The 18,055-nt window shown below is 42.9% G+C and overlaps 1 protein-coding gene across 8 annotated transcripts in view; it reads right to left on the reverse strand.

Moving 5' to 3' along the window:
- CDK19 (cyclin dependent kinase 19) overlaps nt 1–17,167 on the reverse strand; it is a 206,357-nt gene extending 189,190 nt beyond the window's left edge. For 2 of the 8 annotated variants that reach the window (XM_055391512.2, XM_055391509.2), the window contains exon 1: nt 16,636–17,030. In XM_055391512.2, coding sequence (XP_055247487.1) covers nt 16,636–16,763 — 128 coding nt within the window. In that variant the 5' untranslated portion in view covers nt 16,764–17,030. Of the gene's footprint in view, nt 1–16,635 lie in introns of all 8 variants that reach the window. The other 6 variants (XM_031012406.3, XM_063707194.1, XM_055391510.1 and 3 more) reach the window with 4 other exon arrangements.
- Between the last annotated feature and the right edge of the window lie 888 nt (nt 17,168–18,055).

Raw genomic sequence — 18,055 nt, forward strand, 5'->3', positions numbered from 1 at the left:
TGCCTGTGATCCCAGCACTTTAGGAGGCCGAGGCAAGTGGATTACCAGAGCTCAGGAGTTTGAGACCAGCCTGGCCAACATGGTGAAACCCCATCTCTACTTAAATACAAAAATTAGCTGGGCATGATGGCAGGCACCTGTAATCCCAGCTACTCAAGAGGCTGAGGGCAAGAGAATCCCTTGAACCCGGGAGACAGAGGTTGCAGTGAGCCAAGATTGCAACGTCGCACTCCAGCCTGGGCGACAAGAGTGAGACTCTGTCTCCAGAAAAAAAAAAAAAAAAAAGAAAGAAACTTCCCAGGAACAACAAGATATACCAGAAGACATGAAGCAATAGTTTTGAATGCTGAGAGGAAAAAAAAAATTCTTAATATTTAAGTATTAATTCAGCCAAACTATCAATCAAGTATGAGAACAAAATACATTATCAGACATGCAAGAACTCAGAAAATCTACACATCCTATATGAAAATGCTACTTAAAAAGACATCCTCAGCCAGGCACGGTGGCTCACGCCTGTAATCCTAGTACTTTGGGAGGCTGAGGCAGGCGGATCACCTGAGCCCAAGAGTTCAAGACCAGCCTGGGCAGCATGGCAAAATCCTGTCTCTACAAAAAAATACAAAAATTAACCAGGCGTGGTAGTGGGTGCCTTTAAGCCTAGCTACTCAGGAGGCTGAGGTGGGAGAATCACCTGAGCCAGGAGGTCGAGGTTGCAGTGAGCTGTGATCATGCCACTGCACTCCAAACTGGGTGTTAAGAGTAAAACCCTGTATTTAAAAAAAAAAAAAAAATCCTCATCTAAAAACAACCAAAAGAAAAGAATCCAAGAAAAACCACACATAGAATACAAAGAAAAACTACTAGCTGAATATGACCCAGAAGACTTGAAGGCAGAATAAATTAACATCAACAATTAGGCCTTAATACCTGGAACACTGTTTCAAGCAGCACTTATTTAATACAGTCATCCCTCAGTATGGTGTGGGGAGGAGTATGCGGACCATGTGGTTGGTTTCAGTTCCTTCCAAACCAAAATCCAAGAATGCTCAAGTCCCTGATATAAAATGGCACAGTATTTGCATATAACCTATATGTATCCTCTCGTATACTTTAAATCATCCCTAAATTACTTATAATACTTAATACAATGTAAATACTTTATAAATAGTTATGCTGGGTTTATTTGCATTATTTTTTATTGTTTTGGAGTTTTTTCTAATTTTTTTTTTGGAGACAGGGTCTCACTCTGTTGCCAAGTCTGAATGGCAATGGCACAATCTCGGCTCACTGCAGCCTCAACCTCCCCAGCTCAAGTGATCTTCCCACCTCAGCCCCCAAGTTAGCTAGGACCACAGGCATGCACCACTATACCCAGCTAGTTTTTTTGTTTACTTTTTTGTAGAGACGAAGTCTCACTATATTGCTTAGGCTGGCCTTGAACTCCTGAGCTCAAGCAATCCACTCGCCTAGACCTCCCAAAGTGCTGGAATTATAGGTGTGAGCCACAGCACCTGACCTTGAATATTTTCAACACACAGTTGATTGAATCTGTGGATGCAGAACCCATAGATAGAGAGGGCTGACTGCACTAAAGATTACATTTCCTTCTCCACGAGTCTCAACATATTCATCTACTCAGCAGTAAATAAATTTTAAAATCATAGTATTTTAATGCTGTTGAATGCTTAAGTGCTCACTTTTTAGAATCAACCCATGGACAAAAGAGCATTGAATACACCAAAATACTACAAACATTATTACAAACATTATACTTTAAAAATTGGGAAGTAGCATTAAAGAGGGGGAAAGGTGTATTACTTCCTTTAACATTCATGTTAGAAAGACACAATCTCTAAAGATTGAACCAGGAAGAAACTGAAACCCTGAACAGACCAATATCAAGTTATGAAATGGAATCAGTAATTAAAAGCCTACCAACCAAAAATAGCCCTGGACCAGATGGATTCACAGTTGAATTCTGCCAGACGTACAAAGAAGAGCTGGTACCAATCCTACTGAAACTATTCCAAAAAATCAAGGAGGGAGGATTCCTCCCTAATTTATTCTACGAAACCAGTATCATCCTGATACTAAAATCTGGCAAAGATACAACAAACGAAGAAAACTACAGGCCAATATCCCTGATGAACATAGATGCAAAAATCCTCAACAAAATACAAACCAAATCCAGCAGCACATTGAAAAGATAATTCACTACGATCAAGTGGGCTTTATTCCTGGGATGCAAGGATGGTTCAACACATACAAATCAAGAAATGTGATTCACCACATAAACAGAAATAAAAACAAAAACCACACGATCATCTCAATTGGCACAGAAAAAGCATGTGACAAATCTAACATTCCCTTCATGACAAAAATGCTCAACAAACAAGGCACTGAAGGAACATAGCTCAAAATAATAAGAGCCATCTATGACAAACCCACAGCCAACATCATACTGAAAGAGCAAAAGTTGGATGCATTCCCCCAAGAACTGAAACAAGACAAGGATGCCCACTCTCACCACCCCTATTCAATACAGTATTGGAAGCCCTAGCCAGAGCAATCAGGCAAGAGCGAGAAATGAAAGGCATCCAAACAGGAAAAGAGGAAGTCAAATTATCTATTTACTGATAATATGATCCTGTACCTAGAAAACCCTAAAGATTCCTTCAAAAGACTCCAAGACGCAATAAACGACTTCAGTACAGTTTCAGGATAAAAAATCAACATATAAAAAATCAATCGCATTTCTATACACCAATAACATTCAAGCTGAGAACCAAACCAAGAATGCAATATTGGCTGGGGGCTGGGGGAAGGAGCTGGCTCACACCTATCATCGGCAGCACTTTGGGAAGCCAAGGTGGGAGGATTGCTTGAGCCCAGGAGTTCAAGACCAGCTTTGGCAACATAGTGAGACCCTGTCTCCACAAAAAATTTAAAAAGTAGCCAGGCTTAATGGTGTACGCCTGTGGTCCCAGCTACTCAAGAGGCTGAGGTGGGAGAATTGCTTAGGCCCAGCAGATTGAGACTGCACTGAGCCATGATCATGCCACTGCACTCCAGCCTCAGTGACAGAGCAAAACTCTGTCTCAAAAAAGTAAAATAAATTACAGGGTTTTTTTTGTGTTTTTTTTTTTTTTTTTGAGACAGGGTTTTGCACTATCGCCCAAGCTAGAGTGCAGTGGCGTCATCTCGGCTTACTGCAAGCTCCGCCTCCCAGGTTCACACCATTCTCCTGCCTCAGCCTCCCGAGTAGCTGGGACTACAGGTGCCTACCACTGCACCCGGCTAATTTTTTGTATTTTTAGTACAGACAGGGTTTCACAGTGTTAGCCAGGATGGTCTCGATCTCCTGATCTCGTGATCCACCTGCCTTGGCCTCCCAAAGTGCTGGGATTACAGGCATGAGCCACCACACCCAACCTTAAAGTTATTTTAAATTTTTTTAAATAAGAAAAAGACAACCCTATTAAAAAGTAAGCGAAGGACATGAATGGACACTTCTCAAAAGAAGACATACAAGTAGCGAAAAAACATGGGAGAAAATGCTCAACATCACTAATCATCAGAGAAACACAAATTAAAACCACAGTGAGATACCATCTTACACCAGTCAGAATTGCTATTATCAAAAATAAAAAGCAAGAGATGTTGGCAAGGTTGAGGAGAAAGGGGAACGCTTATATACAGTTGGTGGGAATATAAATTAGTTCAGCCCCTGTGGAAAGCAGTTTGGAGATTCCTCAAAGAATCAAAACTAGAATTACCATTTGACCCAGCAATCCCATTACTAGGTATCTACCCAGAGGAAAAGAAATCATTCTACCAAAAAGACACCTGCACTCATATATTTATCATAACACTATTCACAACAGAAAAGTCATGGAATCCTCCTGGGTGTCTATCAACAGTTAAAAAGAAAATGTGGTATATATACACCACGGAATACTATGCAGCCATAAAAAAGAATGAAATCATGTCCTTTGCAGCAACATGGGTTGGGCTGGAGGCCATTATCCTAAGTGAAATAAGTAAGAAAACAGAAAATTAAATACCACATGTCCTCACTTATAAGTGGGAGCTAAACAATGGGTACACACAGACATAAAGATGGGAACGATAGACACTGGGGACTCCAAAAGGGGAAAAACAGAGGGGAAAGGGTTGAAAAGCTACCTACTGGGTACTATGTTCACTATTTGGTGATGGGTTCAATAGAAGCCCAAACTCAGCATTATGCAATATACCCATGTAACAAACCTACCCATGTAACAAACCTGCACATGTATCCCCAAATCTAAAATTTAAAAGAAGAAAAAAAATTCACATTGACATCAGAGATAGTATCTAAATTGATACATAATGAAAAAGAAATTTAAGTTTATAATTTAAAGCCATAAAAGTATTTACTAGAAACAAATTAAAATAGAAGCAATAAATTTGAAGGTTAGGATGAGAAAACAAAAGGGGGTTGTAGGATTTCACGAAATTGCTCAGCTTTTCTGACGGAAACTTAACAAAAACTGCCTAAAGTTGATAAATCAAGAAGCAGAATTATATGCATATTATTTAAAGTTATAATGGTAAGCAACAGTAAGCAACAGCAAAACTTAAACAGAAATGGTTAACACTGGTTACCTCTGAGATGTGACAAGGACGGTCTCCGGCACAGACAGTAAGAAGGAAGGCTTTGACTTTTTTTTTTTTTCTTTTGAGACAGAGTCTTGCTCTGTAGCCCAGGCTGGAGGGCAGTGGCGCCATCTAGGCTCACTGCAACCTCCGCCTCCCAGGTTCACGCCATTCTCCTGCCTCAGCCTCCTGAGTAGCTGGGACTACAGGAGCCTGCCACCATGCCCGGCTCATTTTTCGTATTTTTAGTAGAGACGGGGTTTCACTGTGTTAGCCAGGATGGTCTCGATCTCCTGACCTCGTGATCCACCCGCCTTGGCCTCCCAAAGTGCTGGGATTACAGGCGTGAGCCACCGCGTCCAGCCTAGACTTTTACTTTTCATTTTATATACAAGTATACTAAGTTTTTTACCATGTGTAACCATTGTTTCATAATTTTAATAGCATAAAATTATTTCCACTTTGATACAAATATACAACAAAGATCAACAGATTGCTGAAAAATCAGTTAATAGAATTCTGGTTTTGTAAGTAAGACAAGCAAATTACATAAAACCTTTCAGAAAACAGAAAAGTCCTTTTTTAAATTTGCACCTAAATCCTAAAATAATAGGATTTACTCAGTGTTTAAGTCACTCTTAAAATGCAATTACAATAACTACACTGAGGTTGGGTGCAGTGGCTTACACTTGTAATCCCAGCACTTTGGGAGGCCAAAGCGGGTAGATGGCTTGAGCCCAGGAGTTCGAGACCAGTCTGGGCAACATGGAAAAATCCATTGTCTCTACAAGAAATGCAAGAACTAATCAGGCATGGTGGTAACATGCCTGTAGTCCCAGCTACTCAAGAGGCTGAGATGGGAGGATCATTTGAGCACAGGAAGTCCAGGCTACAGCGAGCTGTGACTGCACCACTTTCACTTCAGCCTGGGTGATAAGAGCAAGACCCTGTCTCAAGAAAAGAAAGAGAAGAAAGAAAGAAATACAGAATGAAAGGAAAAGAAAAGAGAGAAAGAGAGAAAGGGACGGAGGGAGGGAGTTTTCCAGAAACCATGGACTTACCTTTCTGTCCAAATTTAAATATCTACAAATATCAGCAAAACACTTTGCCATGAATAGGTTTTGTTCTATAACTACAGAACAAAACAAAGTTAACTGGCCTACTTGGTAAATAAATCCATTCCCTAATCACATTCAGCTTAGTAACTGAGATCATCCATCACAAACCCTCACCGAAAAAAATGTTTTTAAATAGAAAATACACAATAGGTTTAAAGCCTCTATAAGAAGAGTGTATTTTTCCTTTAGCAAGACTTATTATAGTTCAAGTTAAAGATTTTTTTTTCTTTTTTATTTTTGAGATGGAGTCTTACTCTGTGGCCCAGGCTGGAGTGCAATGGCGTGATCTCGGCTCACTGAAACCTCTGCCTCCCAGGTTCAAGCGATTCTCCTGCCTCAGACCCCTGAGTAGCTGGGACTACAGGTGCGTGCCACCACGCTGGGCTAATTTTTGTATTTTTTAGTAGAGACGGGGTTTCACCATATTGGCCAGGCTGGTCTCGAACTGACCTCGTAATCCGCCCACCTCGGCCTCCCAAAGTGCTGGGATAACAGGCGTGAGCCACCACACCCCGCCAAGTTAAAGATATTTTATAAAGACCTGTTGCCGGGCGCGGTGGCTCACACATGTAATCCCAGCACTTTGGGAGGCCGAGGCAGGCGGATCACGAGGTCAGGAGAACGAGACCATCCTGGCTAACACGGTGAAACCCCGTCGCTACTAAAAATACAAAAAAAATTAGCCGGGCGTGGCGGCGAGCGTCTGTAGTCCCAGCTACTCCGGAGGCTGAGGCAGTAGAATGGCGTGAACCCGGGAGGCGGAGCTTGCAGTGAGCCGAGATAGCGCCACTTGCACTCCAACCTGGGCGACAGAACAAGACTTCGTCTCAAAACAAACAAAAAAAAAAAGACACCTGTTATTTGAGGACTTTACAGGTTTTTATTTCTCTTTGATCACTCACTTCTGGATAAGAACTCAAACCCTCAATAAATAACTACTGCTGCACACTTGTATCCTGAATTACATCCTGTCTTCTCTCTTGAGACTCTCTTTTATCCTGTACAGTGCACATTCAAAACAGCTATTACAGGAAGTGTTGGACTATCGGCTATTTATAAATGGACAAAAAACTTTAAATAGCTTTGTCTGCTACTTCTTTATGGTTCTAGATACTACTGGTTTTAAAGAAATTGTCATGGTAGTTGTTCATCTTGTCCTTTTGTTTTAGAATCCCAAAGTAGCACTAATATTATATAGTCACAACATTATAACAAGTTGATCTTTAAAAAAACACATTAGTTTTTAAACATCCAAATACTCTAATAGTTTACCACCAAGAAAACTGCAAATTGTAATATATTGTTTTAAAATCTTCTATATTGTCATCTAACCCTGCACTATAGAATAATTTTTCAAAACAAATAGATGTCCCTCAGTATACCTGAAGGGTTGGTTCCGGGACCCCTGCATATACCAAAACCCACACATACTCAGGTCCTGCAGTTGGCCCTGGAGAACCCACCTATACAAAAAGTTGGCCCTCATATACGCAGGTTTTAAGTGGACCCATGCAGTTCAAACTCCTGCTGTCCAACAGTCAACTGTACACAATTTATAACACCACATATGAACTTATTTGTCTAGCATATTAAGTTTAAAAATGTAGGACACTATATTTTATATACTTTAAAAAATAAAAATACTTAATTCATCAACACTGACATAGATTGCATTAAAAACCTTTCCATGGATCTACTCTTCCTATGTAAAACTCAGAGACATGCCTTTTCCATGCTCCTAAAACAGTAGCCATGAGAAAGTAGCTTAAGCCCAGGAGGCAGAGGTACAGTGAGCCAAGATCGTGCCACTGTACCCCAGCCTGGATAACACTTCTCAAAAAAAAAAAAAAAGAAAGAAAGAAAGTAACTTGTACTTCCTTTAACAAATGATTTATAGCTCATTTTTATGTGTTAATTATCACTGTCAGCTGGGTGCAGTGGCTGACGCTTGTAATCCCAGCACTTTGGGAGGCCGAGGTGGGCAGATCACCTGAGGTCAAGAGTTCGAGACCAGCCCGGCCAACATGATGAAACCCTGTTTCTACTAAAAAATACAAAATTAGCTGGGCATGGTGGCACATTCCTGTAATCCCAGCTACTTGGGAGGCTGAGGCAGGAGAATCGCTTAAACCCGGGAGGCAGAGGTTGCAGTGAGCCAAGATCGTGCCATCACACAACAGCCTGGGCAAGAAGAGTGAAACTCCATCTCAAAAAAAAAAAAAAAAAAAAAAAAAAAAATTATTATTGTCTTAACATTTCACTTCCTTATTCTTAGCCAACCCCCCCCCATCTCCAGTCTTCAGATATTTCTATCTTATACATCACCATATTAGTAAACCATTCCAAGCCATTACTTCCAAAGGTAAACGGCTTCTAGGACTTTAACTTACAGACACATTAATAGGTACAAAATGCTGTGCTTACTAGGATATTCACTTCAGTGTTAGTACTAGCAAGACTGGAGACAGCCAATGATGTAAGTCAATACAATGAGATACACAAAACTATTAAGAGAAACAAGGCATCTCTGTATATAGATATGTCATAATGTTTAAGCAATGTTTAAGATTTAAAATATGGGCCAAGCACAGTGGCTCATGCCTGTAATCCCAGCACTTTGGGAGGCTGAGGCAGATGGATCACTTGAGGTCAGGAGTTCAAGACCAGCCTGGCCAACATGGTGAACACCGTCTCTACTAAAAATACAAAAAATTAGCCAGGTATAGTGGTATGTGCCTGTGGTCCCCGCTACTCAGGAGGCTGAGGCAGGAAAATTGCTTGAACCTGGGAGGTGGTGGTTGCAGTGAGCCAAGATCTTCCCACTGCACTCCAGCCTGGGTGACAGAGAAAGACTCCGTCTCAATAAATACATTAAATAAATAAAAACAAAAATAAAAATAGGGCCAGGCATGATGGCTTATGCCTGTAACCCCAGCACTTTGGGAGATCAAGGTAGGAGGATTACTTGAGGCCAGGAGTTCAAGACCAGACTGAGAGACGTAGCAAGACCTCATCTCTACAAATAATTAAAAAAAAAAAAAAAAAAAAGTTGGGCATGGCCCACATCTGTAGTCCCAGTTACTCAGGAGGCTGAGGTGAAACAATCGCTTGAGCCCAAGAGACAGACTTGCTTGAGCCCAGGCAGCCAAAGCTGCAGTGAGCCATGATCTAAAAATAGAAAAGTGTGCAGCACACTAGCATGTCATATTTAATGACATCGTTAACACACACGCACATACCCCAAAAGAAAATCCTCTTAAAGGACAACCAAGAATGACTGCCCCTAAAAAAGGGAAAGAATGGCTGGGAAAGGGATGACTTACATTACACTGGTGGTTTTTTGTTATTTTTGTTTTATTGAAACAGAGTCTCACTCTGTCACCCAGGCTGGAGTGCAGTGGTGCAATATTAGCTCACTGCAGCTTCCACCTCCCAGGTTCAAGCAATTATTGTGCCTTAGCCTCCCGAGTAGCTGGGATTACAGGTGTGTACTACCACGCCCGGCTAATTTTTTGTATTTTTAGTAAAGACGGAGTTTTCGCTGTTGGCAAGGCTGGCCTTGATCTCCTTGCCTCAAGTGATCTGCCCACCTCGGCCTCCCCAAAGAGCTGGGATTATAGGGATAAGCCACCATGCCCAGCCACATTGTATATTTTTACACACATATACTATTTACAAACTTTTTTTTATAATACTTTTTTTTTTTTTTAAGAGAGTCTTGTTCTGCTGCCCATGCTGAAGTGCAATGGCATCATCATAGCTCACTATAGCCTCAAACTCCTGGGCTCAAGCAATCCTCCCACCTCATCCGGCCATAAAATACTTTTTTGAAAAAGTAGTTAAATATCCTTGATTCCATTCATAAATTGATAGTTCTTCAAGTACTGGTTTGCTTTATCAAGCTATTTCAGCCTTAATATTTCTCCTGTAACTTGAAAAAAGACATAACAGTTTTCCTATTTATCCACACCCTGATTTAAACATTTTTATTGAAAGGTCACCTGATGGATCAGAGAATTATTTGTTGCTAAGCCACTCATCCAAAGACTCTAAACCTACACAGTCCAATGTGATAGCTACTAATTAGTTTCTCAATCACACTAACTACATTCCAGTAATCGATACCTATGTGTGGCTTGTGGCTAGCATACTGGACAGCACGGATGCTAAACATTTTCAGATCACTGCAGAAAGTTCTATTGGACATCACTGCTCTACACCAAGAGTCAGCAAACTATAGCCTGCAGACTAAATTCAGCCAACTGCTTATTTGTATAAATAAAGGTCTACTGGAACACAGCCATCCTTATCCATACTGGTTTACGTATTATCTGTCGATGCTTTGGCACTACAATAGAGTTGAGTAATTGCACCAGAGACAGTAAAGCCCAAAAGGCCTAAAATATTTAGTATCTGCCAGAAAAAGTTTGCTGATCACTGCTCTAGATTATCAAATTTCATTGAAAAAGAACACATTAATTTCCCTTAGGCCTCAAAAAGTTTTTGAAGGCTTGCATTACAAAAATGACAAACTAGTTAAACATAAACAGATGTCTACTTCATTTACTAAGTGTTAAAGATACTTAATTTTTTACCATAAACCCATAAAACCAAAATTTGTCCTAAAATGTATTTAAATACTGGTATTTTCTAAGCATCTCTATAAAATAGCTAGTAAAAGCACAGAAGACAGATTACTAGTCTAGCAATTCTAAAAGAGCTGGCCTAAGAGAAAATATTTATTTCTCAAAAATACGCCTATTTTCCTTAGCAATATCTAATATCTGTTCAAAGAAATGGGGCCAGGCGTGGTGGCTCACACCTGTAATCCCGGCACTTTGGGAGGCCGAGGCGGGTGGATCATGAGGTCAGGAGATTTAGACCATCCTGGCTAACACGGGGAAACCCCATCTCTACTAAAAATACAAAAAAAAAAAAATTAGCCGGGCATGGTGGTGGGCGCCTGTAGTCCCAGCTACTAGGGAGGCTGAGGCAGGAGAATGGCATGAACCCAGGAGGCGCAGCTTGCAGTGAGCCGAGATTGCGCCACTGCACTCCAGCCTGGGAGACAGCAAAACTCCATCCATCTCAAAAAAAAAAAAGAAATGGGCCGGGCACCGTGACTCATGTCTGTAATCCCAGCACTTTGGGAGGCTGAAGCATAAGGATCACTGGAGCCCAGGAGTTCGAGACCAGCCTGGGCAACACAGTGAACACAGTGAGACCTCGTCTCTACAAAACGACAACAAAAATTAGCCAGCACGTGCATCTGTGGTCCTAGCTACGCAGGGGCCTGAGGCAGGAGGATCACTTGAGCCCAGGAGTTCAAGGCTACAGTCAGCTACGACTACACAACAGCACTCCAGCCTTGGTGATAGAGTGAGACAGTCTCAAGGGAAAAAAATGAAAAACGAAATTTATCAACTGTTTGGAAAAGCAGTACATTTCTTAGAAAAAATACATTAGAAGTATTTACATCTAACCACCTATTTCATATAACATTACTGTATTTCAGGCTTTCAAAGCAATTACTGAAAACATAGTTTTTTAAGAAAAGTAAATAAACTTGTGTTTTTAAAGGAATTTGGTCTGCTTTTAAAATCAGTGGAGCATCTTTACCAATTAAAGGCATTTTTAATTGAATATAATTTTGTGTATTATGTGACCAACTCTGTACAAGGCACTGGACATAGAATGATGATCCTTTTGCAGCTAGTAATTTATGAGGCATATTAGTATCACTTACAGTGACTTTACATATGTAAGAACAAAGGGGTAGAAACACAGCTGAGGAGTACACCAAGTGATTAAGAGAAGGCTTCAAGGAGGAAAGCTATTTGAGTTGGGTATTGAAGTATGAGTTTGACAGGTTTGTAAGGGTAAGGGAAAAGGGGGAGGGAAGAATGGCACAGCAACACCATTCTAGAGCGAATGTAGAACAAAGAAAATGAGACATGAAAGGACTTAAGTACCAGAAAATACGAGTTCAATGCTACAGAAGTATATAGCTTAAATGCAACTGGAAAAAAGAAATGGTGGCAGGTATAAAGACTACAGACTTCAGGGTCTGAATGCAAATGTCTTTACATGACAAACTACGGAATTAAAATTGGATCTAAGTCTCAAGTATGAATCATGCAAGGAGAGGAGAGAAAGAGATGAGATTGGATCTGATAGTATAAGCCATAGCAAACGTATAGCTTTCCAAAAAGAGATATGACATGATTGATTTTATAGGAAAATGACACTAGCAGCAATTTGGATCTTGGACTATAGTGAGAGACCAATCAGCTACTATCCAAATCAGAAATAATGGCCAAAAGTGTTGACAGTGAGGATGAAGAAAAAAACAGATGAAAAGCAGCAGCATGGCCGGGTAAGTTGGCTCACGCCTATAATCCCAGCACTTTGGGAGGCCGAGGCAGGTGGATCACCTGAGGTTGGGAGTTCGAGACCAGCCTAACCAACATGGAGAAACCCCATCTCTATTAAAAATACAAAATCAGCCAGGCGTGGTGGCGCATGCCTGTAATCCCAGCTACTCGGGAGGCTGAGGCAGGACAATCGCTGGAACCCAAGAGGCAGAGGTTGCAGTGAGCTGAGATCGCACAATTGCACTCCAGCCTGGGCAACAAGAGCAAACTCCATCTCAAAAAAAAAAAAAAGAAAAAAGAAAAGCAGCAGCTACATGTAGTAGAATCTACAGTCCTGCACTCCCACTTTGTAAATGTCCTGTATATGTGATAATTTCCCTTTTCCATATTTTTTTTTGTATAAATACACTTTTGGCATGGAAAAAAGTTTATACAGTAAGTTATCAAGACTGGAGGTAAGATGGCCTTTTTTTGTTTTTCCTCCCATGGTATTAGGAAGGAAAATGCAAGAACTCTTGAGTTAGATGTGGATTACAGGCTATCTCTGCTGTGACACTATGAGCATGACAGTTAACTTCTCAAAGCTCTAGGTTTCTCATTTGTAAAAAGAGGAAATTGAACTAGATGATCTAAAACTTTGGAAAGTTCTAATCCTCTGATGATACTGACAAATCTTTAATCTTCTGTAAGTGTCCAACAAAAATGCAAATACAATAATCTAACTACAAACCGATAGTGAAAAACCCATCAAACACAGGCAAATACCATTGTACCTATTAGCTATATGCATCTACATGTACTCATTGTGAAGAATTTCATGACATACATTAAGTTATGTAGTCATCAACCACTCATTTGAAACCCTGACAAAACAAACTCTGTAAGCTGTGTCAGCCATGCGCGGCACCACGCTCGGCTAATTTTTGTATTTTTAGAAGAGACGGGGTTTCGTCTTGTTGGCCAGGCTGGTCTCCTGGTCTTAGGTGATCCACCTGCCTCGGCTTCCCAAAGTGCTGGGATTAAAGGTGTGAGCCACGGCACCCGGCCAACAAAAGAACTTTTTAACAATATTCCTTTGTCGATCAAATTTTTAAATGTTTCTAACTGGAAAAATGCAGTCTTGAAATTTGTAACCATAAATTGTCATGTGCGACTTCTTAATAATGAAGAAAATTTATTTTATGAATTCTTGCTTGTATTAAAAAGTTCAGAAATATTCTGAACTTGTTTCTCTTGAAGAGTAACATTTGGCTGGGTGCGGTGGCATGAGCCTGTAATGCCAGCACTTTGGGAAGCCAGGAGTTCAAGACCAACCTGAACAACACAGCAAGACCCTGTCTGTAAAACGAAAAAACAAAAAAAGAACAACTTTTAAATCGGATTTTTTTTTTTTTTAAGTAAAAGAGAGTTGGAGGTCCAGCATGGTGGCTCACACTTGTAATCCCAGCATTTTGGGAGGCTGAGACAGGAAGATCACTTGAGCCCAGTAGTTCAAGACTAGCTCTGGCAACAGAGCAAGACCCTGTCTCTACAAAAAATATTCAAAAGTATAAATATTAAATAAAAAGGAGAGTTGGGTCAAAAGCCTCTTCCTGCAAAACAAAAAGGTGAACAAAGAACTTTTTTTTTTTTTTTTTTTTTTTGAGACAGAGTCTCGCTCTGTCGCCCTGGCTGGAGTGCAGTGGCGGGATCTCGGCTCACTGCAAGCTCCACCTCCCGGGTTCACGCCATTGTCCTGCCTCAGCCTCCCGAGTAGCTGGGACTGCAAGCACCCGCCACCACGCCCGGCTAACTTCCTTTGTATTTTTAATAGAGACGGGGTTTCACCATGTTCACCAGGATGGTCTCGATCTCCTGACCTCGTGATCCGCCCGCCTCAGCCCCCCAAAGTGCTGGGATTACAGGCGTGAGCCACCGCACCCGACCCAGAGAACATTTTTAATTAAAGGTGAAAAACTCAGATGTAAATCTTGCATTTCCAGCCTCTTATAAATTTATGTGATATAATTAATATTGCCTAAAGTCATACTTCAAGGGAAATAACATTTTGCAAACTGTAGTATTAAACTTTTCTAATGATATTTTATTTCTTCTAATGTTTCTTCTAAAGACCTGAACAACGTTTCGGTTATATACTACATTATATATACCAGAATCATTTCTCTTTAATGTAACCTATGTGATTTCTGGCTCCCTAAAATAGCATTATGCATTTTCTGAGTTAACCAAAATAAAATCTAGAAAGAGCTAAACTGTAATCTACCATGATCGGAGTGTAAAATCCTTTACTATGCAAATCTGCCCACAGTTTAAAACAGTAAAAAAAAAAAAAAAAAATTTAACATGAACCCAAAGGACACAGATGTTCTTTCAAATTGCTGGTATCGATGAACATAAAACTAATCCCACTACCAACCCACAAGAGACGTGGGTGTTTACTGTAAAGTTGCAAATCTCAACCAGATCTTTCATCCAGGAAAAAAGCCTTTATTACGGTTTTTCTTATACGTAATACAGTGATTTAAACTAATGCTTTCAGATCCTGAGGTTTTTTTTAGAAAAAAAGAGCATTATATTTTGAAGACACACAAACTAATCTTACTCTAGTAAAGAAGCTTTATTAATTCTAATTAACAAATTTCACTCAAAAAGGAAGTGTATTCGAATGAAGTACTTTATTAGAGGGGAAAAATATTCAAAAAGAATAGAAGCAGGAATTATCTGGTTTTTTGTTGTAAGCCCATACTATTCAAATACAATTCAGAAGCATAATTTTTAACTTCTCAAAAGTTCCCTAATAAAAGAAAGCTATTTTAACAAAAAAAACACTAAGATACATTTTTTAAAACCAAAAGTATACCACAAAGTTAGCATGAGGAGTATGGGAAAAACCCACCTCAGATTTATTAACAATGTCCAAACAGGAAAACTGGATGTGCTTTCCCCAAATATATCTGATAAAATTCCCACAAGAACACTAGTATAACAGGTGGAGTGGATATTCCAAAACCAAAATATGTTAATTATAGTATCTCACATTCCATGATAAGCATTCAAGGACACCTGGTAATTAAAGGAATTATGAGAAACAACTGAGTACCTTAAGGCCTGTTCAGTTACAAGAGAAAAAAAAATTCTGCAATAATAATAATCCTTTACACTTGGACAGCACTTTGCAATTTTCACGATACCTTATGACAAAACTTTATAGAGTTGTTTTATGAAGTTAGTGCATACGCACACAACGTACTTTAGTCCTAGAGTTCATATACCAACCACATCAAATTATAACAGCGCGCACAAAGATAAGCGGCACTTCAAATTTTACTAATGTCATTGTGGCTGATCATCACTTTATTCAGAAATGGTCCGTTACAATCCTCTTCCGTAGAGTTTGACTCTCTTTAAAGTCTATGCTGGACATGGCATCTTCCTGGGTCCCTAGCTTTGGGGGAGGGTAATTCCTGCCAGGAAGCTGGTTCCACCAGTCCTGCTGTAGCTGCTGTCTGCCCTCCAGGACCAAGGAAGGACAGGTATTCTCAGTACATTATCCAGCTCTTCTTAAGAGGACAACCAGTAAAGGCTTCTCAAGGTGTTCCTACAGTTCTCCCTCAACTCCTAGGAAAACAAAGGTTCAGGCCCAGCTCTGTCACTCCGTATTCCCTTCTTGATAATATAGGTACTCCATAAGCCCCAGCCCACAGTCATCTGGCAGAGGATGGAGTGGAGGACATAATACCCAAGATACCCAAGGGGCTGCGAGGTAAAGGGTGGGTAGCAGAGAATTTAGCCAACTCTTAAGTTGCCGCTTGCGAAACGCAGCTAGCCCATCAGGTCTCCTTCGAAGGGGGAAGGTACGCAATTCAGAATGTGAGAATGAGAAACCCGGGACGCCGGGCATACAACAGGGATGGGAGGACTGCATAGAGGGGCCAACGGGCCGGCCAGCCCGAAGGGCGGAGATCGCTGCTGGGGGCGGCGGTGCCCAGCGGGTCAGAGCCGCGGGGCTGGCGAGGACCCCAGGCCGCGTTCGCCCGACAGGCTCCCCGGCGAGGTTTCAAACCGCCGCCCCCGCGAGGCGCTCAGCCGATTGGAAGTTCCACAACGACCGTCACTACCCAGGGCCGGAGCGGCAACTCCGCAGCGGAGCTCTGCCTGCCCGCTGCGTTCCCCCAAAAGACCAGACCCCACAAACTCCTCCTCCACCACGGTCCCAACTCGAGTCCCCCCGCCGTCTCCGAGCACTCGGAGGGCGCCCCTCTGGGACGGGACCGACGCCTCGGACCGGGCTGCGCCGCGGGAGTTCGAGGGACGCGACGGGGCCGCGCGGCGGAGGCGGGCGGAACGGGCGCCCCTCGGAGTCGGTGTCCGGACGCAACCCCGCGACCCCCTCCGCCTCGCCCCTCGGGCACGGCCCGACTGGGATCCGACCCACCCATCCCGCCGGGTCGCGGGTAGGGCGAGGAGCCGAGCGAGCCTACTCCTCCCGCCCCTGCTCTTACCCATCTTTCCGCCTCGCCTTGTAGACGTGACCGTAGGTGCCGCGTCCCACTTTGCACCCTTCGTACTCAAACAAATCCTCCACCCGCTCCCGCTCCGCCGCCAGCTTCGCCTTGAAATCATAATCCATTGTCTGCTTCCCCCATAGAGGCACGGGACGCGGGGGCCGCCGCCGCTCAGTCCCTCCTCCTCCTCCCCCCGCGACCGCCGCTCCACTTCTCCAACAGCCGCCTCTAGCGCGCGCGCGCGCCGCCCGCCGCCCGCCGCTCCGCGGTCCGCCTTCAGCAAGGGACTCCTCGGCGGCCGCAGCAGCCACCTCCTCCACCTCTTCCTCCTCCTCCTCCGCGACGGCGGCGGCGGCTCCCGCAGGCACCCCCAGTCCCGCCTCCCCCCTTCATTTCCTTGTTTTGGAACCTGGTGGGCCGCGCCGTGGCTTCCTCGAGCTCATTAGCGAACTCACTGGCCCGCCCCATGGTCGCGGAGGCTCCTGGGAAATGAAGTCACGAAGGCCTCAGCGGCCTGGGCGGTTTTGCCGGCGTAAGAAATACAGCTCCCAGGTTACCTCGGGCCGCCACAGCCTCGCCCCCCCCCCCCGCCAAGCATGCGCGCCTGCGTACCAGGGCCGCCCCTCCCCCTCAGGTAGCGCGCGGCTCCCGGTTCCTGTGAAGATAGAAAGCTCGAAGTTCCAGTGTGCTTTCTGCGGTTCTCGGGAAGGCACTGGAAAGAAGTGCCTTACTCTAGTGGGAAGGGGATACTTCACTGTAACTAGCCCCACGCAGAGAGCATGGAAAGCATTAAATCAGCACCTTGCTGAGGGGTTGGCTGCAGTGACTCGGAAGCCGAGGGCTGGTGAGGACAGTTGTACCGCAGCTTGTTTGTTTTCTAGGGCAATGGGTCCGCCTATTGCCCCGCCCCCTGTCCCGCTGCTCATTGGCGGGGGCTGGAGAATGACGTCCTCGTTGGTGCGTGGGTATCCCCAGGCTTTGGCTTCTTTCCCGCTCTTGATTGGTGATTGGATGTGCTCGGTTCTTCCTGATAGGTTGATCTTTTTTCTTTACGATGCAAAAACCGTATTTCAAAAACTGAACCTTCAGCAGTTTCCTAGAGCCTGCCTTGGCCAGAGGAGAACATGCAACTTCTGAGCCCCAGCAGCCAATCATCATTTTCTTGGCGCTGTAGTCAGCTTTCTCTTAGCATATGCGGTTCCCATAACCAGGCTTTGGCCATCTGTCTAAGGACAATTAAAAGTGCCTGGAGGAAGCCGCGTTTACGATCCTTTGGGTTGAATTGTAAAGGATTTTTTATGGTCTGTGCATGATGGTGAGGTTCTAGAATGTTTAAGAAAGCCCCTTTAGTTAGGATGAACGTTGATTGATTTCATTGTGTTGGGGCTCAGGACACACTACCCCAGATTATAACTGA

The sequence above is a fragment of the Gorilla gorilla genome, chromosome 5, assembly GCF_029281585.2.
Source record: "Gorilla gorilla gorilla isolate KB3781 chromosome 5, NHGRI_mGorGor1-v2.1_pri, whole genome shotgun sequence".
NCBI lineage: Eukaryota > Metazoa > Chordata > Mammalia > Primates > Hominidae > Gorilla > Gorilla gorilla.